The sequence below is a fragment of the Onychostruthus taczanowskii genome, unplaced genomic scaffold (assembly GCF_017590055.1).
Source record: "Onychostruthus taczanowskii isolate IOZ18803 unplaced genomic scaffold, ASM1759005v1 scaffold104, whole genome shotgun sequence".
Taxonomy (NCBI): Eukaryota; Metazoa; Chordata; class Aves; order Passeriformes; family Passeridae; genus Onychostruthus; species Onychostruthus taczanowskii.
In genome coordinates this window covers 1,292,581-1,313,740 of record NW_024496968.1, presented here as the reverse complement: position 1 = coordinate 1,313,740, position 21,160 = coordinate 1,292,581, and the positions used below count along the sequence as shown (strand labels likewise).

The window sequence follows — 21,160 nt, the reverse complement described above, 5'->3', positions numbered from 1 at the left end:
TGACCACAAAATATGATGAAGATTTTGAAACTCCAGCTTTAAATGTTTACAAAATTTTTAAGACATCTGCTCGTAAGATGATTTTGAATGGTCTCAGTTACCTGATCTTTACATATCTTGCCAACAGCAAAATATTTGGAATTGGGACTGGAAAAATAGAGGCCAGAAACTGCAGAAGCAGGTATCATTGCTAGTGATTCTGTTAGACCAATTCCTGGAAAAGAGAAGGAGGATTTTATTATTCTTTGAATTAAGAATAAGCATAAATTCAGAGCCTTTTTTTATGTTGGGCGGCTTCAAGCAAACTCAAAAAAACCAAGCAGCTTTCAGATGAAAACTGAAACCAATCCCTTTTTCCACTTGTTAACCATTAAGAAAACCTCAGAACTTTAAACATACCACAGACTTTCATTACAATTACTGTAGAGTAACTCTATGGTTTCAAGGAAAAAAACTTGGACATTTTGGCAAATGAGGTTTTGAAGCACTGAAAGTTACTTTTGGAATTGTGGAAGTACCAGTGAAACATCTGACATTCAAAATATAAGATGAAAACAAGTGGAATTAATCCCTTTTTAAGAATTACTATCTCAAGGTTCCTGTGGACCAGGAAATACTCGGCTGAATTGATTTTTCTGTTTCTATCTGGAATGTCTTCTTATCACCATAAGGATGCCAGAAATTTTTCCTGTCCAGCAGAACCCTGTTTGCATGCAATCTGCTAATTAGGGACACAACTCCTCCACCAAAAGCACTGGCAATGTTTTACTAATTCTTCCTCGAATGAGACAAAATAAAAATGGGAATAAAAAGGGGAAGACAGCAATTCCCAGAAGCACCTCAGTTTAGTATTTTATGTAATTCTGCAACAGCCAATTTGTTCTTTGGTTGGAATTTTGATTTCACATTAAAAGCAGTTTAAGAGTCTTAGCAAAGCAGTTACCTGTTGTTTCCTCAATGTTTGCAAGTTTCCACATGGTGAGTTTTTCTGTATGGTCAGGCTGGCTGGGATATCCAGGGGCAGGGCGAATTCCCTCATATTTAATTTTGCGTAGGCCAGAGAGATCCAGCTGCTCGCTACTACTGTAAGCCCAGAATTCCCTTCGAACTCTTTCATGAAGCTCCTCAGCAAATGCCTTGGAAAAGAATGGAAAGTTTTTTGTTTGTTTTTTTTTTTTACTTTGTACAGACTGATGCAACAGCTGATTGGCTTACAATGACAGATGCTTTCTCGCATTCCCATTTTCATTTTTAAGAGAGCTCTTAACATAGGTGAGACATTTGAAAGAATTAAAGTTCACATGAAACACTTATTTTGCTAATTCAAGTTACTTCTCTTATTGGTAGACATGCTTTTTTAATTGTCCTGCTTCAAAGGGGTAAAGATGTGGACAAGCAACCTAAAGACAAAATTCATTAACCTATGGTAGTGACACTTCATTATAGCACTGAGGTCATTAGGTCTTGACTATCTGGGTGTCTCACCCAGATCTAGCTATGGAAGGTCACATCATTTTTGCCTCCATGCTGCGATCAGATACAAGCATTTGCTGCTGCTCCTTTTAGCAGAAGACTTTTCCTATAGCTCAAAGCTGTTGTGGGCAACAGCTTTTCTGAACTGAACTGCTCCTGCACCCTACATGATTTTAGCAGCACTAGTTGTCCTTCAGGAAGAATTCCCACTTCAGTAAATATCTTCAGATAATAGTAACAACAACAACAACAACAACAACAATAATAATAATAATAATAATAATAATAATAATAATAATAATAATAATAATAATAATAATTTCTGAAACCCTGCTATAGCTTGAAATCCCCAGCTAGAGCTAGCCCCACTTGCACTGTACTCAAGTGGCTCTCAGTTTGCTTAAAGTTGCAAGGAAACATGTGATAAAACCTCATACCTCTGCCAACCGATCACCAAGAGCCTTCACCATTATGATGTTGTATTCATCCTCCTGTTTCCTAAATTCACTGCATAAATCATCTACACCAAAGCAGGCCACTGCAAAAAGGCCTAAGTAGTCACAAATGCCAGAATCCAGTGGTGCTATGAAGTCAGAGAGGCAGTAATATGGATCTGTGCAGGCAGAGTCCTTTTCAGCCTGAAGTAACAAAATCAATGTGATAAATCAGAACATTTTAAAATACCTCATGAGTGCACTATTAAGCTAAAGACCAGTATTTTTAAGACTAAAGGGCCTAGGGCATTTCTGACAAACACTAACTAGTTTTTGAGCTATGGTAGTTTTCCTGTAGTTAAATTAGAAGAAAATCACTTCCCTTACTCAGAGAATGTTTGGACCACTGAAGAACAAAACACCAAAGAAGAGAGATGCAGCACTGAACACACATTTTGCTTCTATTTACAGCTACTAAGATTTAACAGCTTATACTGCAAAAAAATTATTACAAAGGAAGGAATACTCTTGTGCCAACAACTGGGTAAGAGGAGGAATATTTCATCTCTACCCCTAACAGATTTCAAATTTGTTAACAAAACTAATAGCGGATGTGCAAACTGAAGAATTCTTCAGCAACTCTCACTATAGAATGGTTATGACTTTATAAACACTCCTTATGCTACAAACTATGTGCTCAGGAATCCAGACAAAACAGTGCCCAGAATGCAGACTTTTTACTAATCACACAGAAACACAAAAAAAACGTATGTATCACTACTGGAAAGTTGAATCCTAAGCAAAGTTCAAGTGGGTTTATGCAAAGGGAAGGGGCCCAATGACAAAGGACCTTGAGGTGTTGGTCAATATCCAGCTGAACATGAACCAGCAGGGTGCCCAGGTGGCCAAGAAGGCAAATGGCAGCCTGGCCTGCATCAGAAATAGTATGGCCAGCAGGACCAGGGAAGTGATTTTTCCCCTGTACCTGCCACCGGTGAGGCTGCATTTGAATACTGTGTTCAGTTTGGGATCCCCAACTGAGGAAGATCGCTGAGGTGCTGGAGCAAGTCCAAAGAAGGGCAATGAAGCTGGTAATAGTTCTGGAGCACTCATCCTATGAGAAGTGGCTGAGAGTGCTGGGGAAAATCAGGTTCAGGGGACACCTTATTGCTCTCTACAACCCCCTGAACAGAGGCTGTAGCCAGGTGGGGGCTGGTCTCTTCTCCCTGATAACAACTGACAGAACAAGACAACACAATCTGTGCTAGGGGAGGTTTAGGCTGGAAATCTGGAGGAATTTCTTCACAGAAGGAATTTCTTCTACTGGAATAGACTGCCCAAGGAGGTGGTGGAGTCACTATCCCCAGAGGTATTTGAGGAACGACTCAACATGGCACTCAGTGCCATGCTCTAGTTGACATGGGGCTGTTCAATCATAGGTTGGACTCAATCTGAGAGGTCTTTTCCAACCTAATTGATTCTATGAAATAGGAAATTATACTGTTCATTGGATCCTTTTCCAAAATGGAAGAAAGGTAACAGAAAGAGATACCTGAGCACCCAAAAAGAAATCTTGAATCATATCAGGATATTCATTGTGGAAGCATGATTGCTATTTAAGAGGTGGCACAGTTCTTGTAAATCTACCCAACTTACAAAGACTAAAGTTATTTAATGGCTATCACTTAGCTGAAGATTGACTTTTTCAACCTATGACAATATTTAGCCATGTGTTTCATCCATTCCCAACTACATCTTAAAAACAAATAAAACACTCCTACCCCTGAAAAAGAAAGAAAAATTGTCTATTAACCTGCAAAGTTACAGAAAGTAACACAAAATTAACAAAATATCCTTTTCCCCCACAGGTGAAATTTATACTAATTTTAAGGTTCATTTGCAATTATTAGAGCTAAGAAAAATATTACATGCATCTCTAACTTTTAGATTTATATCACATCCTTAATTAGCATCAATGTCATGGAGAGAACTCTGTGTACTGAAAGGAACATTTTATATAAGAAACAGAAGACAATTATTCTCTTCTACTTTGCTCTGCTGAAAACTCTCCTGAGTTACTGCATACACCAGGCTGGAAGAGATGCAGCTAAAATACATGGAGTCCAGAAGAACAGTATGCACAGAGTTTCATGACCTTAACCTTTGAGAGAAGCCTGAGTAATTGGGATATACAAAGTAAAAAAGGCTAAGGAATATAACAATATTCCAATAATAAAAAGCATTACAAGAACAACATCAAATCAGATATTTTCCTTGGGAAAATCCTGGGAAAAAAGCCAGGAAAAGAAAGAGTAGCAAAGCTGATTTACATGAGATATCAAAATGTTTAACTAGGCCATAAGTCTCTGAAACATCCATGCCTGTTGAGAGTGTTTTATATAAACATCTGGCACTGTCAAGATGCACTAGATCCATCTCAGGGAACTGCAACAGATAAACTTAAGAGCCAGGTATTTCTTAGCACAGTTCTGCAATGTTGGCACACGACTGTGCTCACAGAGTATTGTACTCCAGAAATGCAAGCAGTTAAACTCTTTTTTTCTGCCCACATTTGATGACTGAATATGTGAACTATGAAGAAGCCAAACCAGAATACAGGGAAATAGGAGAGGCAGAATATCTTGCAAGCTCAATCTACCAAATTAAATGCAAATCTAAGTATGATTCTCTCTATCAAAATTAGCTGCCAAATAATTCTAAATGGCCCCTTCATATAGTGAATTTTACAAAAAAATTAAGCCTATCAGAAGCACTTATCTCCACTGGGCTTTATTTTCCAGGTTTCTTAAATTCTAACTGGATTTAAACATTAGCACATTCAAGCAGAATTCTTAATCTAAAGTAGAATCCAGGGATATTAGAGAACTAAGGTTTGTTAGGTTCTAATTTATCTTGAACACAAGATTCATGTGATTAATTAGGCAACATACTGCTTTAGGACATCTTAAAATTGAGACAGAAAATGCACATAATATCTGAAGATGTCAAACCTACAAAGCATTTTGTGCAATTATTACAATGCAAAATACTACAAATACTACAATACAAAGACCTGGCTCATCACTAACAGGATCTTGTTATTATTGAAAGAAATTACAAGACAATCGCCACAGAGAGATTACAACAATTTTCTACAGATTTTAATAAGGCACTTCTATTACATTCCTGAAATTTGGGGGAAGAAAAGTCCCTTAACAAAGGTGCTGTCATTGTACCTGTTGCCTCAAACCATAAAATTTTGCTATTGGTTCTGAAGATCCCACTGCCTCTTCTGCAGCATACAAGTGGATATCGTCTTGAACACTTTGAGCTGGCCAGAACCCAACCACACCCCTGGCTTGTAATTTCTTTTCATTAATCAATGTTTTCAGTAGATCTTGAGCATCGTTATAAACTCTCTTTGCTTCTTCACCTATTAAAAACAAAAGAAAAAAAGAAATTGCCTTAGAAAAGGCATGTTTTCATAATTGGCTAAATAGGTTTAAGAATTGTTTGAAGATTGATTCATTTTCCACTTGTCCAATGACTGCAATGATCTGTCAGCTACAGGAAATAGGAAGATGGCAGTGTGATTATAGGTTTGTAACAACATATATCTTAGGGAATAAAAAAACCCAAAGAAAGCACAAACTGTTTCAGCCAGCACCTAGTAGAGGAAGAGATCAGAATAAAACAGAATAAAATGAGCAAGAGAGCCGGTGTGTGCACCTACATTACCACAGTGCAGCAGATCCAGAGCATTGCTTTCATTTTATTCACCGTTGCATTTTTATCACCTATTTCAAAACCTACTGAATAGCTTCAAAAGGAGTTTGCCACCTTCACCCACAACAGGAACACAGATACATTAAGTGCTCTGCTGCCATTTTCCGTTAATAAAATACCTCCCTGTGCTTTGGCAGGTGAATGCTAAATAAGATGACCGAGCATTTTTCACACATGACAACAGTTGGTTCACTAAGTGTTGCTTTGAACAAATTATTTCAGTGACATTCTTTGCATGTATTTGTACTATTCCTAAGGTACTTCATTAAACATCTGGAATATTACTGCAGCACATTGGGCTTGTTAGGATTAGTTATATGAAGTAAATGCAATTTCAGTACCCACCTACAGTTTTATCATTGAAGATCTTAGGGAAACTCCGGTTGGGATACTTTCCCCTAAGTTGCCAGACATCAAAGAAGGGCTTCCAGTCAATGTATTCTACCAGCCTCCTCAGGTCATAATCTTCAAAGACTTTTGTGCCAATGAATTTTGGTTTAACTGTAGCAATCAGAAGTACAATTGGACATGATGAAAATAATTTAAAATTGCTTTAACATCTGCAGTATAACTGATGTTCAGCAGCCTCCACCCCTGCAAATGACCCCTTCCAAACTAACTGTCCTAAAATTCTCAGTCATATTTTCCCAAGTCATACCATAATCCATAGTTACAATGTAACCAAAAAAAAGCATAAAAGGCATATAAAGTTGAAATAGAAAAATTAAGGCCTTTTGTTCTTCCACATAAATAAACAGCTTTTAGCTGCTGGACTTCAGAAATTATTTAATTGGACAGAATATTGTCCAAGACACCAGACCAAACAAACCTACACAACTTATCAACCCCTAACATACTTCATGAGCCTTTCACATTTACCAATTCCTTTCTATACACAGACACGTACTATGACACTGCAGAATATTTCTGTAAATTTTTAGGAAACTTCTAAAAACTTTTGCACATTTAGATGCACACACACAAGTGATAAAGCAAGATGGATGTATCTGTGTAAAATCACAAGCTTTGCACTTGTTTTGTCTAACACATTAAAAGAAGTTATTGAAAATTAGCATCTTACTGAATCTTGTAAATGAAACGACAGAAAGCAGTGTTAATGTCACTGCAGGATGCAACTTGAATGCTGTTTATACTTCTACTATAATTTAAAAAAACAAAACAGTACAAAAACTGATGGGGGAAGGGTAGGAAAGAGTGTAAGGAGGAATTTGATAAAAATGCCATGTTACAGCATGTGTTCCCCAAATATGGTACAGTAAGGTTTGCAATGTAATGAACCAGGCAGACAGTATTTTCAAAAGCTGTCATTAGTGTTTTCTTTGATTATATATTGTGACGGGTAACTCATTGTTTTGGGATTTTTTTCAATTATCTTTATTGAATATTAATTTATTTTTTAAATGAGCTGTAAAAAAGCAGAAACAATGTTCAAAGTAATGCAAAAATCTCAGTTGAGACAAATACCAATTTATTTAAGCTGTTACACTGCTACATTCTGCAGTTTAAAGCATGTTTCAATTAAAAATGTATCTAAAATAAACACACAAAATAAAATAAAGGCACAGCAATCACAAACAACACGTAGCTGACCTGGTATATGGCCTGATAACCAATCATTATGGAAACCTTTTCTTCTAGCTTGCTGTAGCTTCAAGTATCTTCTTTCCTATATAGACATAAAGGTAAATTTCGGAACACCACCTTTCAGACACGAACTGTAACTGCAGACTTCGTGGTAGAGTTTTACTCAAAATACTCTTCAGGATAAATCCAACAATAGATAATTTCAGTCTCAAGAACTCTAAGTTCCCATGTGTAACGTAAGATTACATCACAAGCAGATCATTATTTTTGCCTGTATAATGCTAATGAAACTGGCTTACAAGACTTCTGGTTCCTCTCAACTACAACAGAAGTTCTTTTATTACTTCACAATACATTAAAATACAAGCAGAGAAAGATATTCTCCTACTGCTCTGATCACTCACCTAAACAAGACTAAGACATAAGGAAAGCATGGTGGTTTAAAATTCTCAATAGAGTGTGGCTCAGTACCAGCAAAATCTACCAGTACAATTTTCACTACCCCAGCTGAAGCTCCACATATCCTGCTACTGCTACAGGAGAGCTTTGGTCTCCCACAGGTTGATTAGATGACATGCCTGCCAGCTCCATGGAGGTCCTAGATACCACTGATTAGCCATTGAAGACAACCAAGAATTTGCCAAGCATTTGTTAAGAGTCATGCAGCAAGGCCTTATAGGCTAGAAATTTTGATTTCATAAGCACTTCTGGAAGTTTTCAATCCATTTTACTGCAAGTTTTAAATCAAAACAAATATACCTGAAGGTCTTCACAAGGAGCTGAACAGCAAGAGTAACAGCACGTTATTCATAATAGCTGAACAGCAAGTGCCAACCACTTAAAACAAGAAGATAATCAATTACATTGGTACCTTGAGAGACTCATAGTGTTCTTGTCTAATTTCTTCATATTCTTCTAATATTTCTTCAAAGAAATCATCCTTTATGCTGTCATCTAAGAGTTGTGAGCACTGAAAAGAACAGGAAGGAAAAAGCACTAAGTACCTAGTGTATCACACTATGGTAAAGACAGAGTATGAATTTCAGCCTAGGCAACCTGACTTTCGACTCTCTTGGCAACACTAAACTAAGCCTTACCATTAATCTGCAACCTACATTCAAACTATCCAAACTAGCCATGTTTAGACTACAATTATTACTGAAATCTCTGCCCTACTACACAGGTAACATTAGCAGAGCCAAGTCCAGGTCTGAAAAGACCTGAGAGGAGAATACTCCAGAACTTCAGAGACTGAATAGTCACAGAAGCAACACACAGCTTGGCCTACTCTTCACTATGTATTTGCCAGCTAAGACGACCCATTTCTCTGAAAGAGAATGCATCCCAAAAAACTCCAGCCACACATTTCTCAGTACAACTGGTGCTATCTAACTAACTTCAGAAATTTATCCAAATTAGCCAGAATAGCAGTACACATAGAACTCCCATCAGTCTTCACTACAAAACTACAGTCAAGGACTCAGTGAATGTCACCCTCACTAGAGTAATGGACATTTAAATGAAAGTGCCCAGTGACAAAAACTGTCACAAGCCAGTTGAGAACCACGTGGCAGCACAGAACAGCTGAAACAAGTGTAATTTAGAAATTTGTCTCTGATGTGCCCCTTTTAATTTTCTGCCACAACACTAAGCCTTAGAAGAAAGGATGAAAGGGACAACATATATCTTTGCATGGACAAGAAACTATAATTTAGAACTTACAACCACAACACTCTTGGATGCATCCAGGACATGAACTACAGGTGCGCTATATCGTGGGGCAATTTTAACAGCTGTGTGTGTTCTTCAATGAAAAAGAAAAAGAGTGAGCATTTCACAACTAAAGCAAAAAAACCAACAAAACAAAACAAAAAAAAAAAAAAAAAAAAAAAAAAAAAAAAAAAAAAAAAAACAACCCCCAAAAAAAAAAAAAAAAAAAAAAAAAAAAAAAAAAAAAAAAAACCAAGCAACCCACCAACAAAAAAAGCAGACAAAATCCCTGGTGAAATAAATCCTGACTTAATGCATAGACCAGAACTTCAAAAGAAGAAATTCATTCATCCATCTGCTATCCATTAATCATTAAACACAGATTTTAATAACAGGTATATAAACACTTTCCTTCAAAGAGTATCAGAACACTTCATAAATAATGTGCCAACTCACATTCCCTCAATGTCTTACCAGCTGAATGAAAATCAGCAACTCATTAGTCTTGAGTTTCAGAAATCATTAAGAATATTCCAAACTAAGCCTACCAAGAACTAGCAATTTCTTTAATCCTTTTTGCTCATCTTACATTTTTTCCTCCTGCATGCTAATTTTTGGGTCTGTGGATTAGCATTAACCTACTTCAGTGATGATTATTCCACTTCTCAAAATCAGAGGCACAAGTCCTCTATATACCTGAAGAATGAATTCTGCCAGTGGTCAATAAATATTACAAACTTGCACATTGAAGATGCAGTGAACTTTGTGTTTTAACTACAGGTGCAATGAGGACAGGCCATTCTCTTCACAGTCTGTCAAATTATGAGACTACTTGCTGAAGCCACAAAATAGAGACTCTAACAGGTCTGCTACAATATGTGTTGCTCTGATAAAGAAAGCAACACTGCTAACAGTTTCTAGTGATGCAAGAAAGAGCTCTGCTCAGAGTCCTACCAAAACTCTGCAAGCAAATGTAGGAACAAAGATCTTATAGGCCTTATAAATTGCTTTCTTATATATTAAGGTCAAACAACATTTCTAAAAACATGAATCAGAGCCCAGGAAGCAATCTTCCCTAACAAAGGTAAGATGTCCTTTTTCTTCAGGTTCTGTCAAATATTTAAAGCACTTGGACATGGAGGTTTACTCATGACTGTGCAACACAGCTGTGTAAACAACTGTCCAGCATCCCCTGAATCTGCTTCAGGGAGATGCATTTTTGATCTGGGCAGCTCTACTTTTTACAAAAAGGTATCTCATCTGTTTTGACAGGAACAAACAAAGGAAACAAAAGAAATCATGGTCCTAAAATGGCACTGTATCAACCATTACATGCTAACTTTTGTATTTTTTTTAAAGTAAATTTTACGTCAATGACAATATCACCATTATTTCTCAGCATCTGAATTTACCAAAGTAACATAACATGAATGGAAAAATCATCATGACTGTAAATAATGAAGAAACACTTCTTGTGTGGATTCTGGAGACTAAATCCAGCCTCCCTGTTTCTTTTTCAAACTAACCTCACTATAACTCTTCCAAGTACTCATGATCTCCTCATTCCAAAAAACAATGCCTATTAATTACAGTGAAAAAAATGCAGATGGTTCTTCATTAGCAACCTCTGACATATACACAACTTTAAGAATGCACATAGGAGGTTAAATTTAAGACTAGGAAAGTAATGTTAAATATACATTAAGAATCCAGTCTTCCATAAGGAGTACCTTTACTGGACATACATTTTATAGACGTTGCATTGTATCTGGGCATATGTGCAAGTATATATTTATATATAATTCACATTAATAAAATCAATTTTTGTACTCAAAAGTATACATATATTCTTTATGTAATTTCCATATTCAAGGATAAAACTAGTGCAGCTTCCCTGTTAGCTACACTCCTCTCTGTGAATAAATTCTGGAGAATTGTTTGATGCTGGTTATTTGACATCAATTACTAGGCCACAATGCCCTGGATGAAAAAAGTGAGAAGAACTGAAAAGGCTCTCCTAAGACCTCCACTTGGAATAAAGCCTTCCCCTTGACTCCCCACATTTTTTGGTGGGTTTTTTTTTTGTTTGTTTGTTTGTTTTTGTTGTTGTTGTTTTGTTTTGTTTTTTAAGAAAAAATCCTTCACATTTGCTCTCAGTATCAAACCAGTAGGAAGAGGCTCATATGGAAAAGAAGAAAAGAGATACAGTGAACCTTGCATTATACATGCAGGAACAATAAAGGCAGGTAGTGATCCAACTCTCCACTGTCTGCCAAATTATGAGATGATTTGCTAAAGCAAAAAATACAGAATACAGTACTTGCTGCTCTGATAAAGAAAGCAACACTGCTCACTGCTTTTAGTTAGACAAAAAATGACCTCTACAGTCTTCTGAGCTGTCACCTCCTCAAGTATACAGCACACAAAGCAGTTAGCAAAGTGTGACCCATGGCTGTTATACATGCCCAGAAAACATCTGCAGTAATGCTAATACTAGGTGTCACTGAGCTGTCAACATGGTCTTCAGGAAATCACAGCAGCTGTATTATTTCTTTTGAACAGATCTGAGAGAACAAGATTTTAACAGCTCAGTCTATCAAAATCAACGTAAGTGCTTCACAGCAAGCAGCAGGGCTTCATCCCCTACCAGCCTGCCTGAGCAGCACTGGAGGCTCAACGCAGTCATCACCACATGGAACAGTGACCCAAGAAAATACAGTAACTTCCTTGAAGATAACAGCTCCCTCAGGTCAACTAATTCTAGTCGCAAAATCCTGCATTTTTAGAATGCTTTGGTGAATCAAAATAGATCATTCAACCTCTTAGAAGAACAGGACTATATTTATTTGCATATGAGCAAAAACTTTTAGAGAAAACACAGTACTTCCACGTATAATATACACTTGCAAAAATTAAACATTTAAGATGTCCATTATTTGTTATGTACTAACTAGATTTTACCTCAATAATCTAGGACTTCTGAAACAAGAAATAACAGCCAATCTTAGGATGAATACATATCACTATGCGTATTGCAGAAAAATGAGAGAACGGGGAAAGAAATGGCTACAAATTTTCTTTTTCACTAGTTAACACTGTTTGCATACAAGTTGCCCGTCTTCCAAACTGAGATATCTTACTTAGAAGTAGTTGCTCCTCCAATGAGCAAAGGAATCTTTATTGCCAATCTCTCCATTTCCTTGGCGACAAAAATCATCTCATCCAAAGATGGGGTGATGAGACCAGACAGGCCAATTATATCTATTGCAAATTTACAAACACACATGCACAAAACTTTTAGCCAATCCATTCTAGAAAGACACAGACATTAGTACAGAAAAGTTTATTTCACACATCAGATAGCTTCATGCATCACACAGAAAATAATGAGATAAAAAGCAAGATAGTCACTAGTCTAAAAGGGAGGTTTGACCCAATTAGAAAGTGAAAGCTTTCCAAGAATGACAGCAATTCCAAATCCCCAGTTTAGGATATTTCTCAGTCTTCACTGTTGCTGAACACGTACTGCTCTAGTTTCAGCAATAAATAAACAGCACTTTTGATTAGCAAGCTCCAAGTCTCAGAAGTTCAGCACTGAAGATGGAAGTAAGACAAAATAATTATAAGTTCTGCTCTTAAAAACAGCAAGTGCTTTCAAACTTCACCACCTATGTTTCACACCATTCATATTTTCCAAGATGCAGTAGACTGTTCCAAAGCAACTGCAAGTTGTTTCAGGAAGTTCATTATTTATTAGAACAATTCATTCCTGATTTCACACTCACTGATCTGGCAGGCCAATGCCAAGTTCTTTTACTGATTTAAGACCCAAAAAGAAGTTACTTAGATGTCTTCAAGGCTCCATTTATCCACCTGTAAAAGAAATACTACACCATCTCTCTGAGTTGTCCTTCTGATACAGGGTTTCAGTTCCTCAGGCTGTTTCACAGAAGCGCCAAATGCTAAATAATTAACATGGTTAAAGCAGAAGTTCTGATTTCTCTGAAGATAATCTGATCAAATAATAGACACTACAGGAATGCAATAAGCAGCAATAAAAAATGTGATTTAAATATCAAACAATTCAGAAGTACTAATGAAGTCTCTCTATACCTGCTTTGTTCTCAACAGCGGCTCTTAATATCTTATCACATGGAGTCATGACTCCTAAATCAATAACTCTGTGGAAAGAAAGGAGATGACACAAGATCCTTTAAATAGCAAATCAAATTTCTGCTACAGGGCAAATACATTCCTCTTGCTGTAAACAACTGACCTAAAAACTGAAATTAAGATTGAGATTTTTGTTTGTTTCTCTTAAAACCATTTGGGAAATGGGAAATTGGGGAATCTTTATATAGGAAATACCTCTGGGTCTGGTAACATTTTCAGTAAGAGTTCCAGATGGCAAAATAGTTAAGAAAATTCAAGTGTAGGAGGAGCTTTTTCTTTAAAATAAATTTTTGTGCTTGTAAGAAGTCTGGCTGAGATGAGTTAATTTTCTTCACAGCAGCTGGTATGGTGCTGTGTTTTAGATCTGTGGCCAAAACAATTCTACAAATTAAAGTTTAACTATTGATGAACAATGCTTTCACAGCATCAAGGCCTCTTCTGTTTCTTACTCTAGCCCCCCCAAGAAACAGACTGTGAGTAGACACAACTAAGCAGATGATCCAAACTAACCAAAGAAATATTCCATGGCCCATAAAGTCAAGCTCAGCAATAAAAAGGGAGAGTAAGGGGCTTAGCAGGGGTTAGCCACATTTTGCTCAGGAACTGGCTCTGCACCCATCTGTCCATAAGAGGTGATGAGGGGATTGCCTTTGCATCACTTGTTTTTTCTTTCTTTCTCTCTTCTTCCACTTCACCTTCATTTACTACTTTTCTCCACCCTGCATTTTTCTTGCTTTCTTTCTCCACCCAAAATTTTTCTTACTTTCTTTCTTCCTTTCCTCTTTTCCCATCTCACTGAGATTGGCTTGGTGGAAGTGAATGAATGTCTGTGTGGTGCTGAGCCACCTACCAGGCTACCCACAGCAGTAGCATTTCTGAAGGCATCTGGATAATACAAAAATGTTTTGTGGACATCGTATCTCACATCAGGAATATAAGATGATTCACATCAAGCTTGTTTGCCTTATTAAAGCATACATTTTATGAAATGGGACACTGAACTTCCCTTTTTAGCATTTCATTCCTATTAACCCTAGCAACTGCAGAGGTATTTATTTCAAGTAAACCACCCCAGCCTGCCGATTTCATTCAGCCTCACTCATATTCATGGTGACAGAGGACACTGTGGCTTCCTTTCAGGAAGTCTAAATAAAGCTCAAGAAAGCCTGAATCCAATCCACAGAATTTCAAGAGGAAATTCAATGGAATATATTGCATATATACAGCACTGCTACTGATCTCAACACTTTGTGTTTTGAAATAAAGGGATAATTTTGGTTCTTTCTAGAGCAAATGACAACCCAAAGTCAAAACTAAACTAAAGGAATGAACAGTAAGACAGAGTTCCAAAACCAATTCAGCTTTGCACAGTCTGACAGACCCTTGAAAAGAACACTGATGGAAACATGACCATTCATTCCAACACTGTTGCCAAGCCTTCTGCACATACAGAGGCCATGAAAGACCTGACTGCTCTTGAAGTTCTAACTTCTGAAGTTTAGAAACAGAATGAGAATCTCATCTCTTATTTAAGAAGACATACCTCAGCAAGTTTTTAAAACCTCATAGTTAACAATGTGAAAAACACACTACAAGATTCATTTGAATCTTCCACTATTTTTTACCATCACAACCCCTATATAGTACTGCCTACTGCAACAGTCGTATCTGATTTCTTCAGCCATTGTAAAAACAGCACAGTTTTTATATTTAACTGATATAAAACAAACAAAAAAATTGATGTTCTCATCTATATTCCAACTGATGTTAAACTGCAGAATCACTGCAGATGTCAATTTGTTAGGAAAAACAGTATTCAAGGAGAATGTAACACTTCCTCTTGCCTCCCCATTTAGTAACAGCTGCTATGATCTGTGCTCCCAATCACAACCTGGGGAACAGAGGACAATTCCCAAGAAATGCCCAGCTCTGTTATCACCACAGCTGCAACTACACAGAGGTACTAATTACTGACCCTTCTACACTTGTGTTCTCAGCTACCTGATGTCTCTTTACCTAAAGTTGTTGCAGCCCAGAACAACTCCCACGATGTTCTTGCCAATATCATGGACATCTCCCTTCACAGTTGCCAATACTATTGTACCCTGGTAAGGATCCTGGAAGTTGAAGAAGTAGCAAGAGTTAAATTACTCAAAAGCCTTGGTATGTTTGAACACATCCCTCAACAGTGCAATCCTAATCCATGACCCAGACTTCAATAATAGTACTGCAAAGCATAGTACAGATAATACAGTAAGTATTAAAAACCATCTTAAAAGATGCAGGTAATAGAAACTTGCACATTAATTATTTTTATAAAATGCATGGATGTTATTCAAAAATCTATTCAAAAAAACAAAACAGATAAAACCATTTCAGATCTGGATAGCTTTTTTGCAGTGCAATAACTGAACTCCTAAAGTAATTCTGCTCCAAATATACACCTTGCCAATAAAGAGATTAAATGTTTAGAATAAAAGAGTATGAATACTTATAATTACACGTCTGTTTGTGCATCAAGATCAATCTTTTGATGCAATGCTGAGAAAAATGGGATATTAGCAAACTTAGAAGAGAAATTAGAGGAATTAGAAAAAGCAGAAGAGGCTCATTTTTATGCAAGACAAATAACAATGGACTTTTCAGTGCAGTGATCAGGCTACTTCAGACTACCAAAGCTGAACAAACAGGCTGAAGAAGGATCAGCTTGAAGAAAGGAAGCTGTTCTGTCACAAGCAGCTCCTAGGCTAGATGGCATTCAGCCTGACAAAGGGTGCTGCCAGCAGCACAACAGTGGAACTTCCCACAGCAGTTTTCCACCAGGACACAGGACTTGGCAATACCTTTTTAGTTGTATAATCACTGTCGTCATTTGGAACAGCTCCAGGCTATAACAGTAGTATGTCTGAGTTGCTGCAGCATCAGATGCCAGTAAGCAACTACATGAATTGCATAGAATTTAAACACAGTGGAAATCTGAGCATATTGTGTGAAACTACAAAATATTTTTCCAGACAGTATCTCATCTCCTTCGCACGTGGCAGAACTGTATGACTGAGTCCTTCTATGAAGCTTGTTATATTTCTGGACATATAGAGTAGCTATTTCACAAACTTACATTGCTTTTGTAGTTGCAATATTATGGGTTAAAAAATCCTGATATATTACCAAGAGTAACATTAGTATTTTCCAGTGGTTCTAACACATTTGTTGAATAAAATCCATGGATCTCCATCAATGTTGCTGTTTACTAAAATCTAATATCTCTCCAGTCCTTCAGTTTTACAGAAGGCCAGAGAACAGAGGAAGCAAAATGGAGGTCTGTAAGTCAGCCATCTCAGTACATCAACAGAAAATTTTGCATCTGAAAATATACTGCTGGAATGCAAGAGAAAAATGGGGAAAGAGATTAATCAAGGACTGGGAGAAGAACAAAACATGCTGGCCCACATTAGGTATCACACCTAATCATACCTAATAATTACTGATGATTTAATTAGTGATTGATACAAAAGGAAAAAAATTGGATTTGCACGTAAGAAGGAAAATCTTTGCTGGGTAGCAAACAACATGGGCAACAGCACATACCACTTTAAATAAACCCTATTTAAGGCACACATATTTCTACTGTCTTAAGCAAGGAGGTCCTCAAGTTCTGGGCATACATCCAAAAGCCTTCATTTTTTATCATCTTTGATAGAGATCCACAGCCACAGCTATTTATCCTCAAATGTAACTATCAATGCTTTGCATTTCCTGGCAGTCTGTGACTAAAACTGTCCTGGAGGGTACAGTGGCCTGGGTAACATCAGACAGATCAGTTACCAGAGTCTGCAAATCGTTTTCCTTCAAGCCAATGTACTTTGGGAATAGATGCAGCTGTTTTATCTCTTACATTTATTCTCTATATAGTGGCATGTCTTTTTAAGAGGAAGGAACTACATCTCTTCCCCAGCAGACGGTAGAGAAGGCAGGATGACAGAAGCCCTGCCTTTTTTTCCTGCTCTCCTCGGCCACACAGAACATCTAACTCACTCTCTTAGAGTGTTTGCTATCTTTTTTAGAACCTCTCAAATTCCACTTCACTTCTTTCTAGCCAGAGAATTAAATGCCAGAGGGTTCACAGAAGATCCTAATCCACTGCTCATGGAATCAATGGGGTAGTGACTTTAAACAACTTCAAACAGCACCAGAACAAACCAGAGGGTGCCAAATACCAGAACTGTCGTCTGAATTAAAAGAGAACAGCATGACCAGGAGAGAGATGATAAAGTGAAAGGTGATTTGTGACAGCCAGAGAACACATTCACTTGAGATACAGGAGAGAAGACACCTTCACATCTGGAAAGAGCATGGGAGAAGAGACAAGGCATCTCCTTTCATTAAGATCAGTCAAGTTTAATTATCAGGCCATTTTTCTTTCCAAATTATTTGTTGCATTTGTTACTTTTATGCCGGACAATCACACAACAACAGATGCACAGCAAATATGCTGTAAGAAGATTCCAAGGAAAGAATTAGGAACCATTAAAATTTTTAAAGGGAAATTAGAGAGTTCACCAAGGGCAGAAGTATTAGAAGCAAGTAGCAAAATCTGCCATAAAGTTAGAAGAAATAGCACCAAAATGAAACATCTGTAAAAATACGAGAAATTAGTAACATTGGCATAAAGGGCCTACAAAGTCTCATTGGCATAGTTCAGAAAACTTTGTGAGCTTAGGCACACACCAAGCAGAGCTCCACAAAATCTGCACTTCACAAATTTGAAACCTACTTCAAATTAGGCTGAGATTGTCAGTTTCCATGTGACTGCATCAACTCTCCAGCATTATAAATATAAACAGCAACAAATAATTCCTATATTTGTCATAGCATTCTATGAAAGAACTACAGCACAAAGGACTGTATCTTGCCTCTTCTTCTGTGCTGCCTTGCTTTGCTCTCCTTTCCTCTCTTTCTTTTTCCATATAGGGAATAAGGTGGCCAACCGCTTTCTTCATAACTCGAGCAGACTTTATCACCTGCACAGATAAAGGTGGGGGCACAATAAACAATAAAGACAAGGTATAGGAATAACCTCTCTTTTCTTTTAGCTTTCTCATTCATGCAATAAATGAAACTTCATTTGTAGCCCCAGGAGGCAGTTTTCAAATCACTCTATGGCTGCAAGCTGCTGGTCTTACTGGGCTAAGGCTCTTGACACAACATTTTCTTCCACAGTGCAGCATCCCAAACTAATCACAACAGAACTGAAAGCTATGGACAGGCCCAGACTTGGAAGGTGCTAAACACAACAAATTTTATTTGGGCTTTTACTCTCTTGCATTTTTTCATGGGCTAAGACTTAAAACTACATTTCAAATAAAACAAAAGCACTCTGGAAGAACAGAAACAAACATAATCATACACAAAGAAAGTCAAGTTTCAAAGTAAAATAGGAAAATGGCTGCTTCTCAGCAGTACCTGAATTTGTGCAATTCCTGTGCTGTATCTGAAAAAACAGCCAGTATAGAATGTTTTAGCTACATTTTGCAATGCTAGTTTTTGTAAAGTAGGAAAATATTTGACATTTTTTTCTCATTACCTGAGGCAGAAACATCTTTCCAGCACCAAAAAGATCACCAACAATTTTCATACCATTCATCAAAGGCCCTTCAATTACATTTAGAGGTCTAGGATATTTTTCCTGTTTTAATCTTGCTTCTTCTGTATCTGCAATGACATACTTCTCAATGCCCTGAGAAAAAAAAAGAGAGCAGCTTTTATCTTACTAGAAATACAACTTTTATTTAGTTGCCTTCTCCCCAGCAAAACCCCACAATGAAAGTACAAATAGATACTGTAGATACTGACAGTCTTTAAAAATATCCCCAATGTGTATTGAAAATAGTCTTTCTTAGGGACTAAAACACTGCATGTTTTAGGCAGATAAAGTTACTCACAGCATTTCCCCAGTATTAACAGATTTGTTCATTTTTCTTAACTATGTCATCAGAAAAACCCAACACTCAAAAGGCTGCTTCCACGGTCCAGGTGCCACTCAGTGCAGTACTACTGAAGGACCAAAAACAGCCCTAGGAAGTAAAAGGAGTGTGTTCCAAAGCAAAAGCAGTATGTTTCTACCAACACTAGTGGAATAAAATATTAAGGGTCAAAGACTTCAACTTCTGAAGCTTAAAGACACACCTCTGCAATTTTCTCTGTTCTTGAAATTAAACAGATCAGTTGCCTTTATTATTTATTGTTAATTAACAGTTTGTGAAAAAATGGTAGCTGAAGAACTTTTAAAGGCAAATATGTTCCTTAAGGTCTGAGCTGAGCTCATGGCTCTGAGCGCTGATGGCTAGGACAGTTTTCTGCACAGATTCACCTTGATGAGAGCATATTCCAGTCTTTCCTCCACAGAGCCTTTACGCCACTCATCAGTCTGTACAACTTTTTTTCCTCCCTGGGCATGATTCTGAAAAGAAAAGACATCCATAGGAGCTTGCATGCATAAGAAGTACAATTATGGACTTCACATTCAGAAAAACAAGGATATTTCCAGTAGTGACTCATAAAATAATTTTAGGCTATTCAAGAGGTTTATTTAAACAAGCAAATCATGTTGCAAACACCTGTGATGTAATACAGGCACCCAGGGAGTCCACATCCCAATAGGTACACACCTCAATGAAAATCCAAACAAAATAATTTTTTTTTTAAAAAAGAGAGAGCAGTTTGACTAATTTTATGCTCATAAAAATGATGACATGACTAATCCTAAGGGATTTACTTCTGGGAACATATTTTAAATTGATTCCTGGCCCACACATTACATTTAATTTTAAAATTCTAATTAATTTGGCACTAATTCAGTTTCTGCTGGAATAGGTTATGTTATTCCACATCACAGACGTGTTTTCAATCAGTCAGCCTACAAAACTACTGTTTGTCACACACACAGACCACCCCAAACTACCACATATCCTCTTTGTCTCACACTCATACTCCCCTTGGCTATGAACACAGAGGCCAAAAGGGCTTCGTAGTGCAATAAAGTTCACAAGCACTCTCCCCAGGAAGGCTTGTGGAAGAGCACCTTATCCAACACACTTCAGGCAAGTAATTTCTTTCCCTTACTCAGTTATTAGACATAATCTGATATCTCTCAGGCCTTATGAACTTCCTATACTTCTGAGTGCTCATCAGCAAGTTTTTAAAGATAAAGCCATGGAAACAAGACCTCACTCATGGGAACAGAAAACAGAACAGCTTTCATTCATGTTTATACAAATATTAGCTAACTTCAACAGCTTCTTGTTTCCTAATCTTATTCCCCTCATATGTCTAGATTGTAAAAGGGAATGAAGGAAGGAATAAAATGGTGCCTGGAGACAACAGAGAATTATATTAATTCTTAAAAACCTGCCTGGACATGTCCCTGAGTAACCTGATCTTGACTGGCCCCCTGATTTGAGTAGGGGGCTTGTAGTAGATGATCTCCAGAAGTCTCTATCCACCTCAGGAATCATCTTGTGTGATTCACTGAAATGGTACCAAGTGCTCTTCAACCTCTGGCCAGAAAGTTTAACAAGGGGAACAACTCCTGCCTAAAAACAATCCATGACACTGTAAGGTGGACATGCAGCAACAAAAGTGTTTGAGAATGTCTGCAGTTACATGCATAATGAAAAATGTTTTTTAACCTCAAACTTCAAATGAAGACTCATTCTCTAAATCTGCAAGGATTAAGTTCCTCTTTTTGCCACTAGACTATTTCACTCCCTCAGTAAAACTACAACCACAAATAAAAGCAGATTTTCCACCTATGGCTTCCCAATATTACAGACCTAAGACTCATAATTCCCTTTCATTTCTACTTTTAAGGCCCCATTTAAATTCACATTCAGCCTTCTGCAGAAACACTTGCTCAAGTAATCCCTTTCTAACTCCCTTTATTTTTCTTTCTCTTTATGCAACCTTGAATACCCCAATGG

At 37.3% G+C, this 21,160-nt stretch overlaps 1 protein-coding gene across 1 annotated transcript in view; it reads right to left on the bottom strand.

The window, feature by feature from the left end:
• MTR (5-methyltetrahydrofolate-homocysteine methyltransferase) overlaps positions 1-21,160 on the bottom strand; it is a 51,387-nt gene that overhangs the window by 1,648 nt on the left and 28,579 nt on the right. The window contains exons 19-32 of the mRNA XM_041413792.1: positions 19,552-19,641; positions 18,766-18,918; positions 18,095-18,202; positions 15,198-15,298; positions 13,122-13,189; positions 12,149-12,269; positions 9,021-9,102; positions 8,170-8,268; positions 7,305-7,380; positions 6,039-6,194; positions 5,144-5,340; positions 1,911-2,111; positions 944-1,136; positions 102-214 (exon numbers count right to left, since the gene is read on the bottom strand). Coding sequence (XP_041269726.1) covers positions 102-214; positions 944-1,136; positions 1,911-2,111; positions 5,144-5,340; positions 6,039-6,194; positions 7,305-7,380; positions 8,170-8,268; positions 9,021-9,102; positions 12,149-12,269; positions 13,122-13,189; positions 15,198-15,298; positions 18,095-18,202; positions 18,766-18,918; positions 19,552-19,641 — 1,758 coding nt within the window. The remainder of the gene's footprint in view (positions 1-101; positions 215-943; positions 1,137-1,910; positions 2,112-5,143; positions 5,341-6,038; positions 6,195-7,304; positions 7,381-8,169; positions 8,269-9,020; positions 9,103-12,148; positions 12,270-13,121; positions 13,190-15,197; positions 15,299-18,094; positions 18,203-18,765; positions 18,919-19,551; positions 19,642-21,160) is intronic.